The 23691-nt window shown below is 37.6% G+C and overlaps 3 protein-coding genes across 5 annotated transcripts in view; 1 reads left to right on the top strand and 2 right to left on the bottom strand.

Moving 5' to 3' along the window:
* Positions 1–8661, bottom strand: part of LOC5566494 (putative uncharacterized protein DDB_G0282133) — a 69863-nt gene extending 61202 nt beyond the window's left edge. For both annotated transcript variants that reach the window (XM_021842189.1, XM_021842190.1), the window contains exon 1: positions 8479–8661. The gene's annotated coding sequence lies outside the window, so the exon portion shown is untranslated. The remainder of the gene's footprint in view (positions 1–8478) is intronic.
* Positions 8662–8794: 133 nt separating this feature from the next.
* Positions 8795–10034, top strand: LOC5574928. Its single transcript, XM_021839821.1, has 2 exons — positions 8795–9346; positions 9529–10034. Exons 1-2 carry the CDS (start codon positions 8908–8910, stop codon positions 9864–9866), a joined length of 777 nt encoding a protein of 258 aa, XP_021695513.1. The 5' UTR covers positions 8795–8907; the 3' UTR covers positions 9867–10034.
* A 1988-nt stretch (positions 10035–12022) lies between these two features.
* Positions 12023–22658, bottom strand: LOC5574929 (eukaryotic translation initiation factor 2 subunit 2). 2 transcript variants are annotated; one of them, XM_021842188.1, is made up of 4 exons: positions 22458–22658; positions 21766–22213; positions 13120–13155; positions 12023–12844 (listed from the first exon to the last, which is right to left on the bottom strand). In XM_021842188.1, the coding sequence occupies exons 1-4, from the start codon at positions 22473–22475 to the stop codon at positions 12321–12323; spliced, it is 1026 nt and encodes a 341-aa protein (XP_021697880.1). In that variant the 5' UTR covers positions 22476–22658; the 3' UTR covers positions 12023–12320. The 2 variants fall into 2 exon arrangements, with proteins under 2 accessions (XP_021697880.1, XP_001661734.1); XM_001661684.2 differs by lacking the exon at positions 13120–13155 and having other exon boundaries at positions 22458–22655.
* Between the last annotated feature and the right edge of the window lie 1033 nt (positions 22659–23691).

The following is a 23691-nucleotide window of genomic DNA, read 5'->3' as shown; positions in this document are numbered from 1 at the left end:
AAAAAAATCACGTATGTTTTCACGTAACAATGACGTTTGGATTATTTTGAGTGTACGTTTATTGATGATTTCACCCCAAATTGGACAGCCATAAAAGTGTGCACGCTCCTTCAAAGTATGATAGCAGCTAACAAGGGAAGGTCACGATGATGTTACACGGAGTTTTCAACCGGACTATTTTTGTTAGATTCTACATGTCGAAATATGGAAAACCCCAAAGCCTTTCGGGTAATGGACCAGTGGTGTAGCCAGGAGGGGCTCTAAAAGGGGCAATTTCGTATATTATATTATTAGGCTAATTGGAAATTTGACAAAAATATTTTGTTAGTGTATTGTGATGGCAGAGATCAGAATTGACATTAATGTATGTTTAAAATGTATTTTTTCCATGCCATAGGCGCAATCGGGATGGGTTTCTTATTGGTACACTATTATAATAAAACCAAATTTGTTTTGGTGTCCGTATTCCATGTTGGTTTCGTCAATGGCATAAAAATACATTGTAAACATACATTAATGTCAGTTCTGTCAATTAGCGAGCATTTTAACCGTTCAACAATTAGGGATTTACCCTAGTCTTTGTTGTTACTGAATTTTATTCTCTGAAGACACCTTCCTTATCAAAAAACGTCGTTTATGACTTAATCATTTCATTTGATAGGGGTTTATTCACAAATTTCACAACACCTAAATGACGACACCCACCCACTCTCTCGTAACACTTTTTGTATAAATACTCAAAATGATGTATGGGTTGTAACATATTAAGGACACCCCCTCCCATCCCCTTTAGCGTTATGAAATTTGTGAATGGGCCTTAAGCCTTTTTCAAAACGTTGTCTACACGCAAAAAAGTGCGGTAAAAACTACCATAATTTTAGGGGGTTGACCGGCAATAATCAGCAAACCAGAAATGCGCTTGATTTTACCATGTATATGTAGTCGAAACAGCTGGCTGTACGCAGTGGAAGAGGACCTGGCGACCCTAAACGTTCGGGGCAACTGGAGAAGTTTCGCCCAAGACCGACGAAGATGGCGTGATGCTACGCTGTAGCCATCAAGGTATCAAGGTAGGTATGTAGTCGAAACAAGATTGATGAAAATTATTCCTGTCAAATGTACCAGTAATGTGGTGGGATGTAATAAATTAGTCTGAAATTCTATGGTTGTTTTAAGAAAGGCCGTAGTTAGTTAAAATAGTGTTTTTACCGCAAATTTGTTTTTTTTTTCGTGTAGGAAATATAAAAAGAAGAGAAAATTCTCATCTATCGCCCAGTGGTGATAGTTTTTACCTTGGTCCATTCATTTGCTAAAAAACAACGAGCTACACATTCGGATACCAATAGTTTTTAGGGCGAGATCATAAGTTAAGCAACAAATGTTATTGCTCGTATTTTTTTTTTAAATCGTAAGGAAAATCTTTAAAATTTAATTATTTGAATATGAGATGATGCATCGAAAAAGTAATGCCCTCCCCTAGGACGTGTAATCTTGCCGCGATGGGTGGGTTTACCCCATTAGCACTTATATGGGAACCAAAGACATGTCCAGTCGTGGTGGTATCACATCAGGAAATATTTGTTTAATGCCGCGTCATCAACCATCTGGCATAGACGCATCAATCTTACGGATGGGATCCAACAGTTATCCTGTTACCAGGCATCGGGGTAGCAGGAGCCGTAGCCACGCTTTGATACAGATAGGTTAGATTTTCTTTAAATGGTTACAATATTGACTAATGAGGAGAATGACTAAGGATCCATCGAGTAACATGTGATACAAATGTTAATTTGTTATGCTTGTCTCATTAGAATCATAATAAAAAACCACATTTAATATGTTGGTATCATAAAACTACAACAACTTCATTCTCGCAAAATTATAATAAATAGATAGGGCTTAGGCGCGATGAAGCTTTATTTTGTCACCGAAAAGTGGATCCGGACAATTGAAAAAGGACTTTCTATTTCTTTATTATTTCTAGTATAGTTTCTAACACATAGAAATGTATTTACGACGATTCTAAATGAAAACAGACGAGACCAGATTTAAATATGAATAGATGTATAAAACAAACTGATCAAAATCATGATTGACCAATATGACAAAAGTAGTGAACTTAAAACATTCAACTTATCCAAGTACTAATAAACATGTTAAAAAGGACCTTTAGCAATACTGACCAACGGGACTGAGGAAAAACTAGATCAACAGTCAACACAAAAAGTTTCCAATGTCGTTGACTATAATCAACGATGTAGTCAAACGTAATTCAATGAAAACTCATTAAATCCTGTTTATTCCTAATACTAATAGCTTTCTTTATTTATTTCTTTCTTCTCATGTATAACAACTAACAACAGCATCATCGCGAGGGAGCAAATAGTCTGTCGTATGTATCAAACGTCGTGTTAGGAGTCGAACCACATAGATCAGCACGGACACGGATCGAATTAACATCAATCTTTTTTGGTTTTTGTGGTATTCAGTTGGAGCTGCCTGACAGCTTAACTTGTCAAGGCTGAATCCTCGGTCTGGCTTTTGCCAAGTTTCCCCTCTAACAGGACCAATACTCAGACGGACTAGGCTATGGTGCCCACATGAACACTGTTTTTTATTAGTATTGTGACGTGATAGTTTTCGAAAAATACCCATATTCCCTTTTGCTTCTGAGAAAAGGAAGCATTGTGAAAATCAGCAGCTCCATCAGAATTTGCTTGAAATAGTAGTGTAGTAGTGTCATTACTAATACTGTCTAGTCGAAATAGTTTTGAATAATTTGTCATTCAAGTGCTATTCTGATTACTCCTGTCTTTTACGTAAGATTAGAGGCTTAAATGTCAATTGTCGTGAAGTCTTAACAAAATTAGGCTGTTTAGTAGTAGTTCTAGTTAATTTCATTTTTTATTGTTAAAAGTATTTATTGGTCATTACGTTCATATATCCTTAAAGAAAAAAGTCACTTTCCTTGCCTGTTCAACAATTACTCGATCCCTAATGATCGATCTCAGCGTCTTACTTTCCCATAGTCATTTTTATAGTGAATATTTAAGAGTAAAGTTACCTTAGGCTTCTATAATAGTCTCCTACAAGATTCACTTTTCGGTGGCAAATGGAATGCTTCACAACGCCTACTTTCTACTTGTAAATTTTGCGAAAATGAAGCTGGAATTAAATTATTTATACCATTGTTACAAGAGGTATTTCTTTTTATGGCAATGTAAAAACCATATTAAAATAAGATTGTCGCCACTTGTTTCGACTCAGTGAATCTACTAGTCATTTTCCTCAAAGTAATATTCCCTACGTCGTACATGATAACGATGTGTCTAGCTAGCTAATAATAAGAGTGGCTACGGATCATTCTGGTTAGCAAAAGGCAAACTGATCGTCACCAATAGTATCAATGTCCACTTCGAATAGATTAATTATTTGAAATGGCATTTGAAATGGGCATCAATGACGCAGAATGTCCGTTGGATCACATCCGAGATATTATTGCGTCTATGCCATATGAATTATGACGCGGCCTTAAGTAAAAAAATGCCAAAATCACTACAGGTTACGCCTTTGGTTTCCATCATATGGGCTAATGGATTATGCCCTCCCATCGCGGCAAGGTCGCATAACCAAGGGGAGGGCGGATCGAATTAACGTCAAACTGAGGTAAAAACGATCCATATGCGTTGGTGGGTGTAGTAAGAAAGGGGTAAGTCACATTTTTAATTTTTAGCGAACGCATTTCAGCCCCCCTACATATTTGCCCGCCCGATAATACCGTACCAAAAACTTTGGCTATCCGATCTGTAAACTAACTTGAGACATTATTCAATTGAATTTTCATTTTGAGAAGACCTCAGAACAATAACAATAAGACGAACATAAAGCACATCGATGACCAAACCAAACACATTTACAGTACATTTAGATTCGATACTTCTTCTCATGTTAATTATCAAACAAATTGGATTCGGTACTACAAGATGGCAACATAGACGGACATCTCTCTTAGAAAAGTATTGTATTGATTAGCATTCCAGTACGACCTTCGGAAGATAAGACTATTTAAAACCAAACACTTGATTCATATTTTGAAATTTATTCATATAGTATAACACATCACGTTTCAGACTAGTAGTATAAACGACTAAAATACTAGAGAATACATGACGTGCAATGACGAGGAACTTCAGATAGTTCTTGTTCGCGTATAGATGGAAGCACATTTCATGTTTTTCCCTTAAATAACCTGCATTCGGGAAAAAAGGATCTCCCTATCGCTATCGTTTGATATACGACCGCATTCTATATAATTAACCTTTTCTGTCTATCATTGTCAAAAGATGCTTGGAGATGACATCTGTGCTACAATTTGTCAAAAGTGGTTCTACAGCAGTCCTTAATAATGATATAGTTCCAATAGGGTCCTAAAATGTTTAATGAAATTTTGTTTTCATTTAATAACACGAAAGAGCATGTTACTGCGACTACTTTAGCAATTTTTCCCGCTCAAATAATGGATATATCATATTAAAACTTTAATTTAAGAATTGGATCCATAAATGAACCTTGACACTTGAGATCATGTTTGACGTTCGCTTAGTCGACAAAAATACCACAAGGGTTCAACTTTTTAACACCGGGGTTGTTCCTTTCTGACATTTCGGAAGGAACACGGAAAACAAAATACACCCAAAATTTGAGTTTAAACCAAGGGGTGTGACAAAATTTTAAAAAAACTTAAAACAATGTTTTTTGGACTTCAACTATCGGAAAACATTAGAAAATTGAGTAAACATATGTTTTTGACCTAAACTTAAGCGTTTGGCACTAAAATTGGGACAGGGCTTTAGGACCCTATTAGCCCTGTTAACCAAACCTTAAAATCGACTAGGTATATAACCGACTTCATGCCGTTTCATTCGGCTTAGTGGTTACTTGGGATACCTTCCAAGAATCTCATTAGAAACTAATTTAGGTATTCACTGATTTTTATACCTTATTAAGGATTTCACCATAAAACTAGTTCAATATACCTCAAGTATTTAACCTGGATTTTTTAAGGATATCCCTAACAAATACTCCACAGACTCCACCATCATTTTCTTCAAGAGTTATTCCAAATATTCTCTCATAACTTTATCAAAAAAAAAAAATACCTGAAGTTCATCCAGTGATTCTTCAATCGATTTCGCTAAGGTTTCGTGCATGATTTCCGTTTAGGACTCATGAAAAACTCAAGTAATAATTTGTAAGAATTGTCGTTAAGTTTACTAAAGATTCGATTCCAATCAAGAATGTCCTAGAGGGTACGTTTAGAAATAACTCCAGGGATTTCTCCAATGATTACTTCAAAAAGTCCAGCAGAAATTATTTGAAGAATTTCTCAAGGAATTCGTACAGGATTTTTTCCATGGGTGTCTCCAAAGAATCGCCAAGGGCATTTTTGAAATATTATAGGAGAAATCCCTAAAAAAAATCCGGATATCATTGCCAAACCAAATAATCTATTGAATCTCTGGATGAAATTCTGCATGGCTTTCTGGAGATATTCCTTTCCCTTGTAAAACAATACAGATAGAATAGAGGGTAATGACCAGGGATGAGAAAAGTACTGGAGCAAACATTTACCGCCTCTACATTTACATCTTTCTACACGACCATCAACATCCAAAGCAAACCATGACGGTTCAAAACAAAAAAATGTCACGGCTCTTCAAAAATGTAATCTTCTTCTTCCTAACGTTTTTCAACCCCAAATGCGAAATGACTCGAGCACAGTGGTGACACGATTTTTGCGGTTTTCGGGGTTTTGCATTTTTGCTCGATAAAGGCAGTATGAAATTGAACTTGTTTATATGTATCGTAACGGAATGATTATTGTCCTTCTGTTAGAGCTAATAGATTTCAATTAGTTGAAAACACAAGCGAAATATTAGCGATTGAATGATTTAACACTTTTTTCAATCATTCAGCTTGGAATGGCTGCCCGAAAATGGTCATAGTGGAGAGACAAAAACAGTCAAGCAGTGTGTGAACCGTTGGCAGCGCAACGCCTGATGGTATTGATGCTGCTGCTGCTTTGTGTTTTGGTGGAATGGCAGAATCGATGAACTGTGATGAATTGTGGTCACAGTTCCCAAGACTGGTAATGACAGTACGTTCTGAAATGCTAGAGCAGGTGGCGCCAGCAGCAGAAAGTACAAACAACAACCTTTGGAACTTTCAGTTCCCATCACCGACCACCGAGCGGCGACACGGCAGTTTGTATGTATTTAATTGACTGTTCTACGTTCGGTTCTCAAGAATCTCAAACTTGACTTAAACTACATAAAGTTTATGCAGTCTTCTCGCATTTTAGATATTTTATGAATGAAGCTAGGCAAATCTGCATTTTGCATGAAAATTATGCATTAATGACTTTATTCATTTCTGAGTGTAGATTTGTGCGCTGGTAGAATTTATACGGGTATAATCCCTGCGAAAATGTTGGAACAATTCCGGCGATAACCCGTATAATTCACGAAGAAATTCATTAGAAAATGGTTGAAGAAATAACCGAATAAATCGACGTAGGAACTCTATGAAAAGTTCTTGTAGGACTTCATGGAAAAACGGTATAGGTATGAGATTTTTAAGTCTGGGAAAACCCTTGGGGATTTTATTGCAAGAACTACTTGTGGAAATTCCTGATTAGGTATTTCGAATCAGAATTCATTACAAGGAGAAGGAAAATTGTGACTTTAGCGACCATATTGTTGTTGAAATAGAATCTTTAGAGAGCTTTCATTGTAAACAGAGACTCATTACAGACTTGCTTTAATATAGAGACCAAGGTCTCTAAAAAGAGAGCTGCTACCAGCCCTGTATGTTTTATAACGAACAGTTCTCGCATACTCTGAGATAACGCCCTAAAAGCCATTGGTAACGACGAGCGTAGCTCGTTGTTTCTGAGCAAATGAAAGAATAAGCATCCAAACCAACATCACGGGCAGGTAGATATTGATTCTTTCTTCCCCATAGCGTTATTAAATAACATGAAAATCCATTCAGATGCTCAGTAACAACGAGCTACACACATGGTTACCAATGGCTTTTAGGGCGAGATCAGAAGTTATGCGAGAGTTCTCATTTAATTTATGGTATCGCCTTGAAAACCATTGGTAACCATGGTGAGTAGCTTGTTGTTACTGAGCAAACAAATGGATTTGAACGTTATTCAAAAATGCTTCCAAGAATAGAAAATCCTTCTCTATCACCCAGTGGTGATATATTTTTCTTGGCCCATTCATTTGCATAAAACGAGCTAAACATTCAGTTACCAATGTCTTTTAGGGCGAGATCATAAGTTATGCGGCAGAATTGGTCATGTATATGTTAAATTCTTGACGCTTTGGTAATTTATGAGTATTTCTCGCATAACTTATGATCTCGCCCTAAAATTGATTTGATTGATTTGACTTTATTAACGAGATTTTTAGCCCTGGGCTAGTTCATCTCGAGACCAACGGCTTTACTTCCCTTCCGAAGGAAGTCGTCACTATAACTTTTTACGTCATAAGTGACTATGTCGGGGATGGGATTCGATCCCAGGTCCTCGGCGTGAGAGGCGAGTGTTCTAACCACTACACCAGGTCCGTCCCCTCGCCCTAAAAGCCATTGGTAACCAAGTGTGTAGCTGGTTGTTTCTAAGCATTTTAATGGAGTTACACGTTTTTTAACAGCGCTATGGTGAAGAAAGGATCATTATCTACCTGCCAGTGGTGTTGGTTTGGATGCTTATTCTTTCATTTGCTCAGAAACAACGAGCTACACACCTGGTTACCAATGGCTTTTAGGGCGTTATCCCAGATTATGCGAGATTTATTGTTGAGTTCATTAAGGCCGCACGGGACGTCATTATAATCATCCTATGCATTTGAAGAAGCAGATCTCAAGTACCACTCAATATAGGGATGTGAAAAAATTATCACTATATTCTATATATGTGGTGCACAATCGATTAAATTTTCAGCATCATCGGTTCACTAAAACTCGAGATTTGCTTCGGCAAAGTTCTGATGATAATTGTTAGAGTGAGACCAAAGGTAGGGAAAATAACACGGTCTCCCGTGTCCCCTTAATGAAACATGTTTACTTAAATTGAACCAGTCCGGTGTTCAAAGCAATTACGGTTAGCAAAATGTAAACACTGGATTAAGAAGTGGGTAATGCAATGCAATCTATTCATTTTATGTTTCTGCCTATGACCAATAAACTTTTTTTTCCAAAATTGAGTGCAATTATCTAACACGCAGAGGTCATTGATTACAAACTATGACGAAATATTACAAAAATATTTGACATTCTCGAAAATGCCACCAAAACGGTACGCCATATTGGTCTCCAAAACACGCCATAATCTGCCTCTGCCCAAACCGCAATCTTGTGACGATGAGGAAAAGGAAATTGATTTTTCCACCCCTAGGTGGGACTTACCACGCCGAATTTCTACCGTTTCGTATCACCACTTTAACAATCTGGAATAATTTCACCTATTTAAGTCGGAAAAACGTTTCAAATCTAGCAAAAATTCAAGAATTTCCACGACGCAAAGATTTCACACAGCGGATTGTAAATTTTTCCTCGTTGGATAAAAGTTTTGACGTTTCGTTTTTGGGACCACTTTTTTTTGTTTCGTTCTGTTGGTAACACGTCAGTGACGTCATACGAGACGACGTTGAGAGAGTTGTTGTTGAGAGAGTGAGAGAGGCGTGCCGGCGAATGAACGGATGAAAACAAAAAGCGCGATTCCAATTGGATTCGGCGTTGGCGCGGAAACTATGATCAGCTGTTGCAATTTAGTGGTCGTTCTATTTTTATCCTAATTTTACATGGAATTAGAAAATTGAAATTAAATTTTACAACATGAATGGAACACCAGAAGATCGTGTAAAAGCTGAACCAGATGTGGAGGAGGAGATTCCACGGTTTGTCGCATCTTCGTCAGGCATTCCCGCCTCTGTAGAGCTCGTAGATCTTACCAACGACGAATTCTTCAGCGAGTTCCAAAACTTCCTCGGCAACCTCAAAGATCATCGCAGTCAGGCCAGCAAAAAGCGATCCCGTCAGCTGAAGCACGTTTCGGACGTGATTGCACTGCAAGTAGCGCACATTCAGCTGATAAGTTTCTATCAGGAGATGTACGTTAGTTCCTTGTTCGGTATCGACTTCCGGAACGTGATGATCTACGGGAGGATAATCCCCGGCACGGTCAAGCACGAGAACAACACACAAATTTATAAGCTGGACGATGGGTCCGGCGTCGTGGAAGTTTTCTACGCACACGGGTTGAAACGGGATTTAGGTAAGATATTGAAATTAGTGATAGAGTGACTCAATTGCTCTATTTCTTCGCATCAAGATGGTAAAAACTATCTAATGATACATTATTTTTTACATTTAGTGCCCTGTACTGTATTATCTACCAATATGAATTTGAATCACTGTATCTTCATAATCTACTCAACACTCTCATTTTCCCCACAGATAATCTCACTGCAGTCCACACCTGCGAGAACATCCTAACGACTCGCACCCCGCTCAACGAGGAACAGGTTCCGAAAGATCCCCAGCAAGTGGCCGACCTTAAGCTACTCCTCGGGTTGGTAAAAACACGCTGCCAGCAACGGTTGCAGTATTTTCCTTTAGGCACTCGGTGCTTCGCCATTGGCCGGCCCTTTATGAACCGTCACGATCGGGTGTCGATCTACGCTCACAGTATGTGCGCCGATGACGACAGGTCCGGCAGATCGGCAGAAATATTCTGGAAGACCCATCTGGCCCTGTGCTACGAGCAGAGGTACACAAGTGATCTGTTTAGGTGAAGACTAATTTACACGTTTAGATTAGAAATAGGTACACCACGAGTTTGTTAATTTCATGCAGAGGGAGGTTTACTCTTTTGAAAAGACAATTTACACCGTATTCAGCCATAGGCTGCACAGACTGAACATAACTAACATAAGAAAACGGGCACACGGAACGACCAGTGGTCCACTGTGAACAATTTTTCGTTTGACGAAAAGTTTTCTCCGACTGGGGCGGGAATCGAACCCACACTCCGTAGCTCAACACGGCTGAACGACTGACGCCGCTAACCGCACGACTACGGAGCTAACTATGGAAGAATCATTGGAGGAATTCCTGGACGACTTCTGATTTTCTTGAGAAATTTTTGGTGGAATGTGTTGAGTAGGTATGCTCTGGAATTATCCTTAGAAAAATTCTACTTTGAATATTTGAAGGCATCTTGATTGAAATTCTTCGAAAAATCCTCAGAAATTCGAAAAAGAATCACTTAACTCCCGAAAAAATCTTTTGATGATGATGATGATGATGATGATGGTCCCACCACATACCCCTACAAAGGTTTGAGCGAGACGATATATCTTTAAGATAATTAATTATGATCAATGTTAACCAGATTTGCAAACAATAAACGGTCTGATTATTTCAACAGATATAAACAACATTACAAGTTCCCATACTATACAGCAAAAAAAAATGGTAAAAATCTGTTGGTCTCAACCACACTTTTCATAAGTTTCAATAGTGATCAAGAAAGTTCAACAAAATCCAAAACATTGCCAGAATTGATAACCCCGCCGATGATGTCAAAACTATCGGAAACATTTGCATTTTCAAGAAATTTCCGACATTCAACCAGAAAACTTACTACTAATGCATGGCATCCACCAAAAGCATAAATTCTCAATTCAAATGATACGTAATCAAACAGTCGTTTATACCTGTGTACCGCGCGCGGGCCTCAAACCTCCGTAGACTACACATAAAAAGGAATAAACTATAACTACGTCAATATATAAAAAATCCATCATCATCATCGAGGCGAACATCGTAGTTTATTAGTGCCCCAATAATTATGAAACATATTTTACAATATAGTCAATACAAAATATCCGTTAGTCAAAACTTCGTCAAGATACAATATTAGTCAAGTACAAAAAAGTTAACATGTAGCTGTTCAGAAGGCAGCTTTTACGTGTGAAATACATAGTCTCTTAAACTGTGATAGAGTTGCAGCACGTTCGATGTGTAATTCCATACTTCTTGGCTATTTTCTTGATAACATTGTCGATGTGAGCGTCGAACTTTAATCTGTCATCCATAATCACGCCAAGATATTTAATTTCGCGCACGCGATCAATTGTCTCATCATCAATTTGTATTGAGACGTCTATATTTGTTCGATTCCACGATATCAACATAAATTTAATTTTACTTATATTCAATTTCAACTGTTTGTACTTCAACCATCTACTCAGAGAACGTAAATCTGTATTCATATGTGCAACGGCATCATCAAGATTTTTAGCCGCAATGAATATCACGGTATCATCTGCAAAAAGATTTATGTCACAAAAACGTAAAACTCGTCGCATGTCATTTATATACATAATGAATAAATAATACACTCCCCTGTGGTACGCCAAGGCTGTTCACCACGGGGCTCGAAACAGAATCATTGAAAGCAGTCCGTTGGGTTCTATCAGTTAAATAGCTCTCAAACCATCTATATGCAGAACCCGAAAATCCAAAGCGCTTGATTGTTCTCAACAACAAGGGCCGAGAAATCGTTTCAAAAGCGCGTTTGAGATCCAAAAAAAACAGCAACAATCGTATCTTTCGGAATAATATCTGAAGGAAAATTATGCCGCTTGAAAATATCCTTGAATAAATGTTTAGTTGGATTCTTTAAGAAATCCTTATGGAAACTACTATTCTTATTTGATTTCGTTTTGTTTACTTGGTTCGTGTTGTTTTTTTTTGCATTAGGTCTTTAAAGTTACTTTTTTAAGATACAAAATTGCTACCAGCCTTGTTGTTGTTAGTGAGAAAACAAAAGAATTAGCCTTCCTCTGAGTAGAATTATCAAATCCGAGGTTTATTTCTAAGCATTTCCTGTAAGGCGTTCTGCTAAAAGTCAAGGACATTTTCGAAGAAATGAAAACCAAATATGTTTACAATTATACAAGATAAGTGCAGTTTTATTGAGTCAGTTGAAGGTTTTGTAAAAAGGTGATTCTACTCGAATAAAGATTATGATTAAACATACAAACTTGTGTCTAATAGATTATGCTTGCTATGTGTTTGTATATTCTGTTTTATGGATTTATAAACACAGTATTTTTCACCGCAGAACTTTCCACTTCTGGAACAAATTTCCCACGCAACACGGAATAATAGCTGAAGGAAACAAAACAAACAATTTTTGCATACAATAGAACACAATTTTTTGATGACCACAAGCAGCGCGCTTAAGCCGTTTTGGCACGGATCGCTGCACGTTTGCTGGTAACGGCCTGGAAACCGGACTTAATACTAGCCACCGAGCATCGCGACCCGCACGATTCGCACTGCAGGAAGAACAGACGGGTGTCCTTCTGGAGGATGGTTTCTGGCGAGCGGCAGGTGTGACACGTCACGTACTCCTTGATATACCGTCGAAGCACGTTCTCGATCTGTTTCGGCTGGAAGCGACCCTTGATGATCAGCTGCGAGTTACCGTCCACCGAACCACTCGTACCCAATTCCGCCAGTAAAAAGTCCAGCAAATGCTTCGGCTGTCTGTGGAGGGTTTTGCAGATTTCCGTAAAGTTGGCGAAGGACGTCTTCTTGGTACCGACACGCAGAACCTGCGGCGGACGCATGACGAACTTCGGTTTCCTGCCAGCGGCCATATCCGGGTTTTTGTCCAGAATGATTTCAAACACACGCTGCAACAGTTCGTCATAAGTGTAGTCACGATCCGTGGCTGCCCATGGGGTGCATTGCTCGTCCACTGATGTAAAACAAATCATGGAGGTAATTGATTAGAATCTTAATAACATTAATAATAACCGTAGTTCGGAAAATGCGTGCATAAAATCCTGGGCTAGTTCTCTAGGAACCAACGGCTTTTTCCGTTTCTCGAAGGAAATCACTACTATTAACCTTAAGATCATGTCTCGGGGATGGGATTCGATCCACCCCTACACAGAACCCTGCTACCAGCCCTAGAATTTATAGAATAGCACGCAATTTCCTACTACGAAGAGTTCGAAAACATGTTAATACCCAATTCCGTTACGATTCCGTCATTATCCGTAAGGCATGTAATGTTAGAAAAGTTCATGATAACTACCGTTCTACATCCTTTGGCTGATTTACTTTACTGCCCCTGTTCGCATAATTGTCCCATGTTCTAAGGGAATAGCCTACATACAGTGACGGACAATACTTTAACATACTCTTCCCCATGGTAGCACAGGTGATCCACCGATTTTCAACGAACGAGGGCTAAACCGAATTGGTACGAGTAGCTCAATAATGGGGCCCAGATAGCCGTAGCGGTAAACGCGCAGCTATTCAGCATGACCAAGCTGAGGGTCGTGGGTTCGAATCCCATCGGTCGAGGATCTTTTCGGGTTGGAAATTTTCTCGGCTTCCCAGGGCATAGAGTATCATCGTACCTGCCACACGATATACGCATGCAAAAATGGTCATAGGCACAGTAAGCTCTCAGTTAATAACTGTGGAAGTGCTCATAAGAACACTAAGCTGAGAAGCAGGCTCTGTCCCAGTGGGGACGTAATGCCAGAAAGAAGAAGAAGAAGCTCAATAATAGTTGGAATAAATTTATACGCTTATTTGTCTTATCAAACATCGAAATAAGTGACCTAAGCGTCAAACTATTGAAAAACAATCAAATTTTTTTTTATTGTGGTATTGAATAATATAGCTTATTTGGAACAACTTTTGTTCAAGCACTTTTTTTAGAAACGCCATTTTGATAGTTAAATTGTCGAACAAAGCTGTGGGAAAGAAAGGGTTAAGATCACTCAAATTTGTCATAACCACTGAATAGCTTTATTTTTAACATTATTGTCATTGACATATTGCGTTCATAATCTCATTTTATTATTCCATTTCACGAATAACAGATTTGCATAACATAACAACGGTAAAAATATTTAGCAGGAACATATAAACATTAGGTGCCTCTAAAAAGGTGCGACAAAAACATAAGACCTAGAGTGCCGGTACCAATGGTTGTAATGTACCATTAGGTTGGACTATGAAATGAAACGAACATTTTTCTATAAAAACGACATGTGCTATTTTTGGTGGATAGATCGTCTCTAGTTTAGCCGATTTGGCAAATTTCAGCTTTTTATTTCATCAAAAAGTCATATAAATAATGAAGTTTATGCAAAAAATTTGCTCCCTTGCACCAGTAGTTGCCGTCGTGTTCCAGTAGTAGATCAACGGATGGAAGCAGTTTTTAAAATGGATGTATAAAAATGAAGAAAAGCCCTAGAGATGATCTTTATGCTTCATTCGAAAGATATTAATTGCTGTTCCGAGGAAAAAATGTTAAACCTTTGTAAAAATTTACCATTTTGTTCAAAATTCTTTGTATCTTTCCTGAACGTCTACTACTGGAGCACTAGCGCAACTACTGGAACACGTGTACCAATAGTGGCTTAAGTTTTATCACTCTTTTTATATTTTTCCCATATAGTAGAGGTTGAAATCTTTCTGTTGACGCCAAAAGATCTCTTTTTAAGGCTTTTCGTTATTTTGTTATGATTTTTTATAGCTTAGGTACCGTAAAACGGGGTGAATAGAAAACGTGGGGCGAATAGAAACAAAGCGACCTTCAGTTAAAAATGCGACTATTATGTAATGACTAGTCTGCCCATAACTGCATATTTGTAACATTCGACAAAAGTAGGCATTGAGTAAATGGGATACCAAGTTTGCATTTTATCGCAGTATGGGAGGAAACTAATATTTCAAAAAATCACTAAGAATTCAAAAGTGCTTATTTGAGGCTGAAATTTTGTACAACTCATATCGCATATAAGGTGCATAGTCAGAAAAAAATTCTGATAGAAATTTCGTTGCTACTGCATTATGAGGCTCATGTACAATCGCAATGTGACTGTTATGCGGTTACAATTGCCAATGTGACAAAACAACTTGGTATTTTTTTCGAATTTTCTAGAACAATCTCACAGATTTCAGTAAGTTGATCGAAAGTATTTGCCATTTGATGACTCTCCCCGGTATTAACTCCATTTTGTCAAAAATGTCGAATGTGACTGTTTTGCAGTTATGGGCAGTAGTGGTCCCGGCAAACTTCGTCTTGCCATCAAGTAGGCTGTTGAAAAACGTCATGAAACGACCCGTACAAAATGAGAGTTCCGTTCACTCCGGATTTTTTAGACTTTTCCGTTCAATACCCTGTGCTTTTTATATACACAAACACGTCGGAACACTTTGGGATCGTAACTATGGAAGTATTTTCAAAATCCGATAGCTCGTTCTCAAGCCATTTCGTGACATACAAACACCACTCCATTTTTATTTATATAGATAAACTTTAAAAACCTACTGAAATATTATTTTTTCATTAGTTCAATAACAACAGAGTATCGCTAGACTATTTTCAAATTAAAAATTTTGCTACATTTCTCATTAAAAAATTGTGAAGAAAATATTGAAATCTCAATCATTTTTGATAGCTTGAAACATCCGCCATTTTGACTGATTTCAAAAATGATCGAATATTGAACTTAGTTTTGAAAATTTTAATTTTTTTCTTCACTAAGTAAATACATGTTGATATTTCTTCAAGATGCACTTAAAAATGTGTTTATTTTTCCATTAAAATGTTGAAAAGTGTTGATATTTACTGAACAGTGTTTCTATTCGCCCCATTGCGGGGTGTATAGAAACATACAACATTTTCATAAATCTTTGTACGATATAATTTTTATTTTTAAACAGCAATTGGGGTCTTAGCAAAGTATGACGCGACCCATATTTAAGGCTAATAAAATTGGTTGTTGTCCACACGGTTTAAGTTGTACACATTCAAACATTCGCCCCATTTTACGGTAGTCCACTAATGGCACCGGCACCCTACTAGGGAAAAATAGTGTCCAACCAAAAACTAAATGAATTACAAACTTATTTATGATTTCTTGTCGAATATCGTTTATCTTCTAGCAACATACTGCAGTTTTTCGGGTAAACATTTTGATAAAGGCATGGGAAATATTTGACCCCTCTACTAGCTGCTTCATTTTTTACCGCGATGACTTTTTTTGTTTCTCAATATTTTTACACCATTTTTTCACAAGTTATCAAAAAACTCTTCTAGTTTTAGAATCTGTGTTGATAAAAAATTATTGGCTATCTGGATCCGGAGATATTCCAAAATTCCTTGGGAATCAAAACCCACGTAAATTTGTCAGGCTACAGATTTTTTATCGTATTCGGATATACCGTCGAACTTGCAAAGGGTCAAATGGTATTCCCTCTTACAGAATGAGATGACAGAAAATTGGATCGAACTATTTTATCATATCAAGAAACATACAAAAGGGCAAATTTCTCAAAAGTCCTTGTACGGAATTGACTTGCATTGAATTGACTCAATGCTAATTTAGTTTTTGCTAACAAAAGGTTGATATTTTTTATTTCTCACACTCGTTAGTATTGTTACTCGTGTATTTAAAGCATTTGAACCAGTACAAGAGCATTGTGATTACCTATTTGTAAGAAAATAAATGAGATATTTTTGTATGGGAAATTTCAAAAAACATCATATCGTAATTTTGCGATATCTCCAAGAATACTCAACCAATTTGTATAATTTTTTCACAGTAACCTGGCATTTATAGTCCACATTTTATTTTTTTTTTTTTTTTATCAATTGACCAAAAAGAAAACAGCTGCCAGCCATTTTATATGGAGAATGTCGGTCCCCCAAGCAATATACTAGCAATATTAATGTTCTTTAACTTGGGGTTGGGGAAGGAAATGTTGATGTAGCACTTACTCAATGAGAGGCCTCAGACTCAGCGACACCCTCGTAAGTGCCATCTTTAAAACCAGATCACCAATGATCATTATCGACACGGATTCTTAAACAAGAGTTTTAAGAAAACTTGTGAAAAAATGGTGCAAAAGTATCAAGAACTATAAGAGTCATCGCGATTCAATTATTTTTTTGCTGTAAAACATGAAGCTGCTGGTAGAGGAATTACTGATAAATTATACTTTTTCTATGTTTTCCATCAAATACAAGTTTCAAAAGTTTCATGTTTGTTTGTTATATCATTCCGATTGAATTAAGGTGAAAAAGTGCATTGTATTTCACATAAAATTTACATTGAAGTCCTTGAATATTTTTTTTCATCAGAATGAATTATCTTTGAAAATAAAACACAACAGAAGAGCCCATTATTTTTCTCGCATCGCTCTAAAACCCTATTTCTATGCAGTACCAAGGGAACAAAAGCAGTACTAGAAGTGCTACCCAATCTAAGCCCGAGTGGGACGGACTAGCTGTAAGCGCAAGCGTCAAATTCGACAAAATTCGGTAAGTTGATAATGGCTCCATAGGGGGGTCCGTAGCTTTGAGATTAAGCATTCGCTTCATAAGCGTATGGTCATGGGTTTGATTTCCAGCCCCTCTACAAAAAAAACCCGTCCAGCCACCAGAAGACGCTGTTTTGGGGAGCACATCCATCCTCCGTCAGTATCAGATGGTGACTGAGACAAACAGAATCTCTTCGAAGGCTGGCTAGCCTCAAACGACTCAGGAACACGAAAAAATGAGCCACCGCAAGAACAATGGACTTATGGCATATATGGAAATTGATTGATCTCCTACCTGCTCTGTGTGAGTAAAAGAATAGAAGAGAGTGAAAGTAGATGATAAATATAGATTATAGTTGAAAATAGATCTGTATCGGTAAAAAAGATACAGATGAACTATGATTCCGGTACAGTGACTGTTTTTAAAACAGTTTTGGTAAGTTGTATCTTGCTTTCTAGACTTTTCATTCCATTCAAATATTTTAACCAAATCAGTTATTGGGTCACCAAGTGGCTCGGTAGCTTAGTTGATAAAGCGCTCGTCTAGCATACAAGAGTCCTGGGTTCAAATCCCAGCCGAGCAATCAATGAAATCAATTTTTCATTTTTCGATATTATTTTACAGGATGGCCACATGGGTTTATATACCCTCTTAAACTATGATAAAAAGCGTATGAAAAGTAATAAGGAGTGTATCGAAAAGTAGTCGCAAACATTCAAAACAGTCTCAAAAATATTGGGTTGAACCTACAAACATTTTTTTATCAGAAATGCTTTACAATATATTTAAAAATAATGATGCGGTGATATTGTTTCAATGAATTGTCGTTTTGTATGATAATTTTTCACACCTCTGAAAAAATTAATATGATAATAAATGTGTCAAATTTTAAGAAAAAATGGTTTTTGTTTATGCTGTTTATGTCACAATTCTCATGCATAGTGTAAAAAATATTTTGAAAAATACATTAACAAGCATTTGAGAGCAAATACAAAAATTGAAAAAAGTCGATTTTTAAGAACCTCGTTTTTTGATTTTTTCTATATTCACGTTTATGATAATATCGAACGATTGCAACGAATAAAAAATTGTTTTTTGATTGGAAAAGTTTCTTTGCATATTTATGAAGTAACGTAAGTAAAAAATTGTACTCTATATAATTACCGCTATATATGACAGAGTTTCAAAACTTGATTACACAAAAGCGACTTTCTAAAACCGACCTTATTGCAATAATTAAGCTTTCTTAGAGCAATAATTTATTTTTTTTGAAATCCGTTTTACGTGCTGTGTGAAGTAAACATATTTCCCGATAGAAAAAGCTTTTCATCCTATTTTGTCTGATATACATTTTATTCAATACAAATCATCGAATCTTCAGAAGACACCTCAAAAATGTTATTTTGTGCAATATTTTATTTTCTATGCTTTATAAACCATGTTTTTTTTTTTTTTTTTTGTATGGTTTTCAGTTGGAGCTGCCTGACAGCTTAACTTGTCAAGACTGAACCCTCGGTCTGGCTTTTGCCAAGCTTCTCCTCTACCAGGACCAATACTCAGACGGACTAGGCAATGGCGCCCACATGAACACTGTTTTTTATTAGTATTATGACGTGGTAGTTTTTGAAAAGTACCCATATTCCCTTGCTTCTGAGAAAAGGAAGCATTATGAAAATCAGCAGCTCCATTAGAATATGTTTGAAATAGTAGTGTAGAATTTGTTTGAAATAGTAGTGCATTACTAATACTGTCTAGTCGAAATGGTTTTAAATAATTTGTCATTCAAGTGCTATTCTGATTACTATTGTCTTTTACGTAAGATTAGAGTCTTAAATGTCAAGTGTCGTCAAGTCTTAACAAAATTAGGCTGTTTAGCAGTAGTTCTAGTTAATTTCATTTTTTGTTGTTAAAAGTATTTATTGGTCATTACGTTCATATATCCTTAAAGAAAAAAGTCGCTTTCCTTGTCTGTTCAACAATTTTTCGAAACTAGCAAGTGTACCCTAATGATCGATCTCAGCGTCTTACTTTCCATAGTCATTTTTATAGTGAATATTGAAGAGTAAAGTTTCCTTAGGCTTCTATTACAGTCTCCTACAAGATTCACTTTTCGGTGGCAAATGCAATGCTTCACAACGCCTACTTTCTACTTGTAAATTTTGCGAAAATGAAGCTGGAATTAGATTATTTATACCGCTGTTACAAAAGAGGTATTTCTTTTTATGGCAATGTAAAAACCATATTAAAATAAGATTGTCGTCACTTATCTCTACTCAGTGAATCTACTAGTAATTTTCCTAAGAGTTCCTAAGTATTCCCTACGTCGTATATGATAACGATGTATCTAGCTAGCTAATAGTAAGAGTGGCTACGGATCATTCTGGTTAGCAAAAGGCAAACTGAACGTCACCAATAGTATTAATGTCCACTTCGAATAGATTAATTATTTGAAATGGGCATCAATTCTATCAATGACGCAGAATGTCCGTTGGATCACATCCGAGATATTATTGTGTCTATGCCATATGAATTATGACGCGGCTTTAAGCAAAAAATGCCAAAATGTGATACCACCACTACAGGTTACGCCTTTGGTTTCCATCATATGGGCTAATGGATTATGCCCTCCCATCGAGGCAAGGTCGCATAACCAAGGGGAGGGTATTTTCTATGCTTTATAAACCATGTTGTATTTATATTAAGACTGCATATTACAGTTAACTCTCCCTTACTCGATAATCCGTATCTCGATATCGAGTTAGAGAACCATAGTAAAAGTTGGTTTTCATGGCTAACTCGATGGTCCCTTGGATCGCAGTTGCACTGGATTTGTGTTCTGTAACTCGATACCTCCCTAACTCGATGGTCCCTTTAATATCGAGTAAGGGAGAGTTGGCTGTCTTCAATATTTTTTTAGTTGCCTCAATATTTGATGACATGATGAAGATATTCGTGTTAAAAGCTTTTAAAAATATGAACTATGCTCTGAGATATACCGTTTTGAAAGTTTGCGACTACTTTTCGATACACTCCTTAAAGTTTTCTATCCGCCTTTTGACGTGCAGTTTCCAGGACTTTCTCGCAAACCAACAAACTATTAGGGAAGATAGAACATAGTCACAACATTCTAAAGTTTAGTTATACTGGTACAAGGTTCCAAATAAATGATGAATAATAATTATCTCAAACCTGTATGGAAATGTAAGAAGGGTTCAGTCTCACCATCGGTGGATTAAGTCAGGGTTTTTGACTTGGTTACGCTGTGCAATAATTAATTGGAACAAAAAACTAGAATCACTTCCTTAGGGGGTCCAAGGAAGTCGTAAAAGTTGAAATTTAGCGTGATATAATTTGTGTACCATCTCATTGTTTAAGGTATTTAAATGTGTTGCCAAAATCAGGGGTGCCAGAAATGGAGCTTGCAAAAAACCGAATCCCACTTTACTACTACACAAAAAAAAACCTTGAAATCTCGCATCATTTATAATCTAGCATTAGCATTAGCATTAAGCAATTCGCACAATTTCCAGGAGAACTGCAGTGTATTGCTAGGAGATAAAGGATATGCTACAAGAAATCATGGATAGCATTGAATTTCATAAATCATTGTTACAACACTATTTTTCCCAATAGTGGTATTATGTTTCTATCGCGCATTTTTAAGGTATTTAATGTTTATATGTTTTTGCACGATTGTTATGTTATTATAAACACAAAATCCTGATAGCAATATGCTATAAGTGAAGCGTTTCAGGGAAAATGAAAATCTTGTGTGGTCTCGTTCTTATGACACACTAGTGCCATTCGAACCATACTTCTTATTCTCTTATTCTACTTCTTCATGGCCTTACGTCCTCACTGGGACAGAGCCTGCTTCTTAGGTTAATGTTCTTATGAGCACTTCCACAGTTATTAACTGAAAGCTTTTTTGCCAATGTTTCCATTTTCGCACATTATCGTGTGGCAAGTACGATGATACTCTATGCCCAGGAAAGTCATGGAAATTTCCATTACGAAGAGATCCTGGACCGACCAGGAATCGAACCCAGACACCTTCAGCATGACTTTGCTTTGTAACCGCGGACTCTAACCACTCGACTAAGGAAGGCCCCAAAGTACCATGATACAAGTATCTTGAATTGAGTTCCAAACTGATAATTGTCTTAACTTAAGATAGCATTGGAATAAATTTCTTGTTAACTTGGAGCGTAGTACGTAAAGCATATATCTGTCCCAGGTATTAAGCTTTTGTCCGTTACTGTACATGATACAGGTATACAAATAGGGGCAGATCAGAACAGAAAACTACCTCTTCATATGAAACTTACCATTCTCCTTTTCCTCCTCCCTGGCGGCATCTTCCGCCTCCATCAGCTCGGTCAGATCCTTCTTCTTCTTCTTTTTCTTCTTCATGCTGAAATCGATCTTCATGTCATCGTCCAGCCCATCGTCTCCCCCAAAACCACCACCCTCGCCATCGTCTCCGCCCTTGGATTCCTTCTCTCCTTCCGCGTCCACTCCCGCCAGGGCACTATCGATGTCATCCAGATTGAAGGGCTTCTTCTTTTTCTTTTTCTTCTTGCCACCGAATGTGTCCAGATCCAAATTATCCTCCAGGTCATTTCCAGCATCGGCCGCCGACGCACCTTCACTGGCCGCCGCCGATTCACCGGCCGGGGCCTCTGTATCTCCGCCTTCCTCCGTGGCCATTCCACCGTCCAAATCGAAGGGGGTCTTCTTCTTCTTCTTTTTCTTCATCAACGAAGGATCGAAAATCTACAATACACAAAAATCAAAGGATTAACACAATTGAAACCGTATTTCACAAAAATAACCGAAAATGTTATGAAATTTTCTAAATTGTACCCATAAATTGATTTATTTCGAAAACTAATTCCGCTTAACCTAGAAATATGGTACTTGATGGTGCCGCAGCTACCTAGCTTTCAGAGTTCCAGCATGGCACTTTAAAAACCCAAATCAATCCCAAACTACCATCGTTTCCGCGACCCAAACTTACCGCATCGTCTTCAGACATGATTGTGGAATATACTTTTCACTAGATTGCACGAAAATACACCGGGATTTTGCACCAAAAAGCACTTTTTCTAGCAGAAAACTCCAATTTGATGATGTTGCATCAGAAAAGTTTTCCACCTTCACCGTTCTTTGACAGTCGTGTGCGTTTGCTGCTCGCCGTGCTAGTTTCGTTTTCAGTGCGGTCCGCTCTGCCTGACAGACGTCAAATCGGACGGATAGCACCAGCTGCTTTGAGCAACTCGCTGTGGAAAATCAAAGTACCTGTATGAGAGGTATCGGATTCCAGGAAATTTGATCCTCAACCCGTATCTACCCAGCAAATGGAAAAAAAAAGTTAAAATTGAGGCCATTTCGGCAATTCTGGCAATTCTTGATGAATTACCTTCGTTTTAGATGGAATGGAATCGTCAGCAATTACAGAAAAAATAAAACGGCTTCGCGAGCCTCGTATCAGGTTGAAACGACTGACAGTTGGAGAAAATGTTCCCCGACTGCTTATTGACATCGCTCTCCGTAATTCATTAGATTTTCGTATGAAATTGTTACGTACGTTATTGTACTCCATAAGATTGTCTTATAAAAGCCAATGATCAATGCGTATGATTACCAAAAAGAATTTATTATAAAATTATATCTCTTTAACACCGCTAGCGCATGACGGCTCACCATAGTAGCATGCCCGAAAGAACTTGAAACTATTGAGAACCAGAGGAGTCGGTAGATTTTTTCCGACCCGTCATTGGAACGGAAAGCCTCCATTCCGTTACAAATGATAATGGCCTGCGGCTAGTGACCTTCGCTGCTGCTAGAAGGATGGCAGTACCTACTTCGCACGAAAGAATATCCGCAAACATACCTGGCGACACACGAGTGGCGTGGCGGCGCCTGCTCCTAAATAGACCAAGTGTTGGTTGATGGGCGACATTTCTCAGATGTCATGGATGTCAGGACCTTCCGAGGCCCTAATATCGGCTTGGATTATTATATCGTTGTAGCTAACATTCGGGCGCGGTTATCCAGCGTCACGAGTTTCAGAACAAACAGAACGCTGCGCATCAATATATGTACCTATTATTTCATAAGTCTTTTGTGGAATTTTATAAGATTCTCGAATGAAAGCCAAATATTTCTTATGTCATTATTCCATAAGAAAATCTTGTGTACCTCATGTGTTCTATTTCCTCAGTGTATGATCTCGCCCTAAAAGCCATTGG

Source organism: Aedes aegypti, chromosome 2, assembly GCF_002204515.2.
Source record: "Aedes aegypti strain LVP_AGWG chromosome 2, AaegL5.0 Primary Assembly, whole genome shotgun sequence".
NCBI lineage: Eukaryota > Metazoa > Arthropoda > Insecta > Diptera > Culicidae > Aedes > Aedes aegypti.
This window is presented reverse-complemented; position numbering and strand designations above follow the sequence as displayed.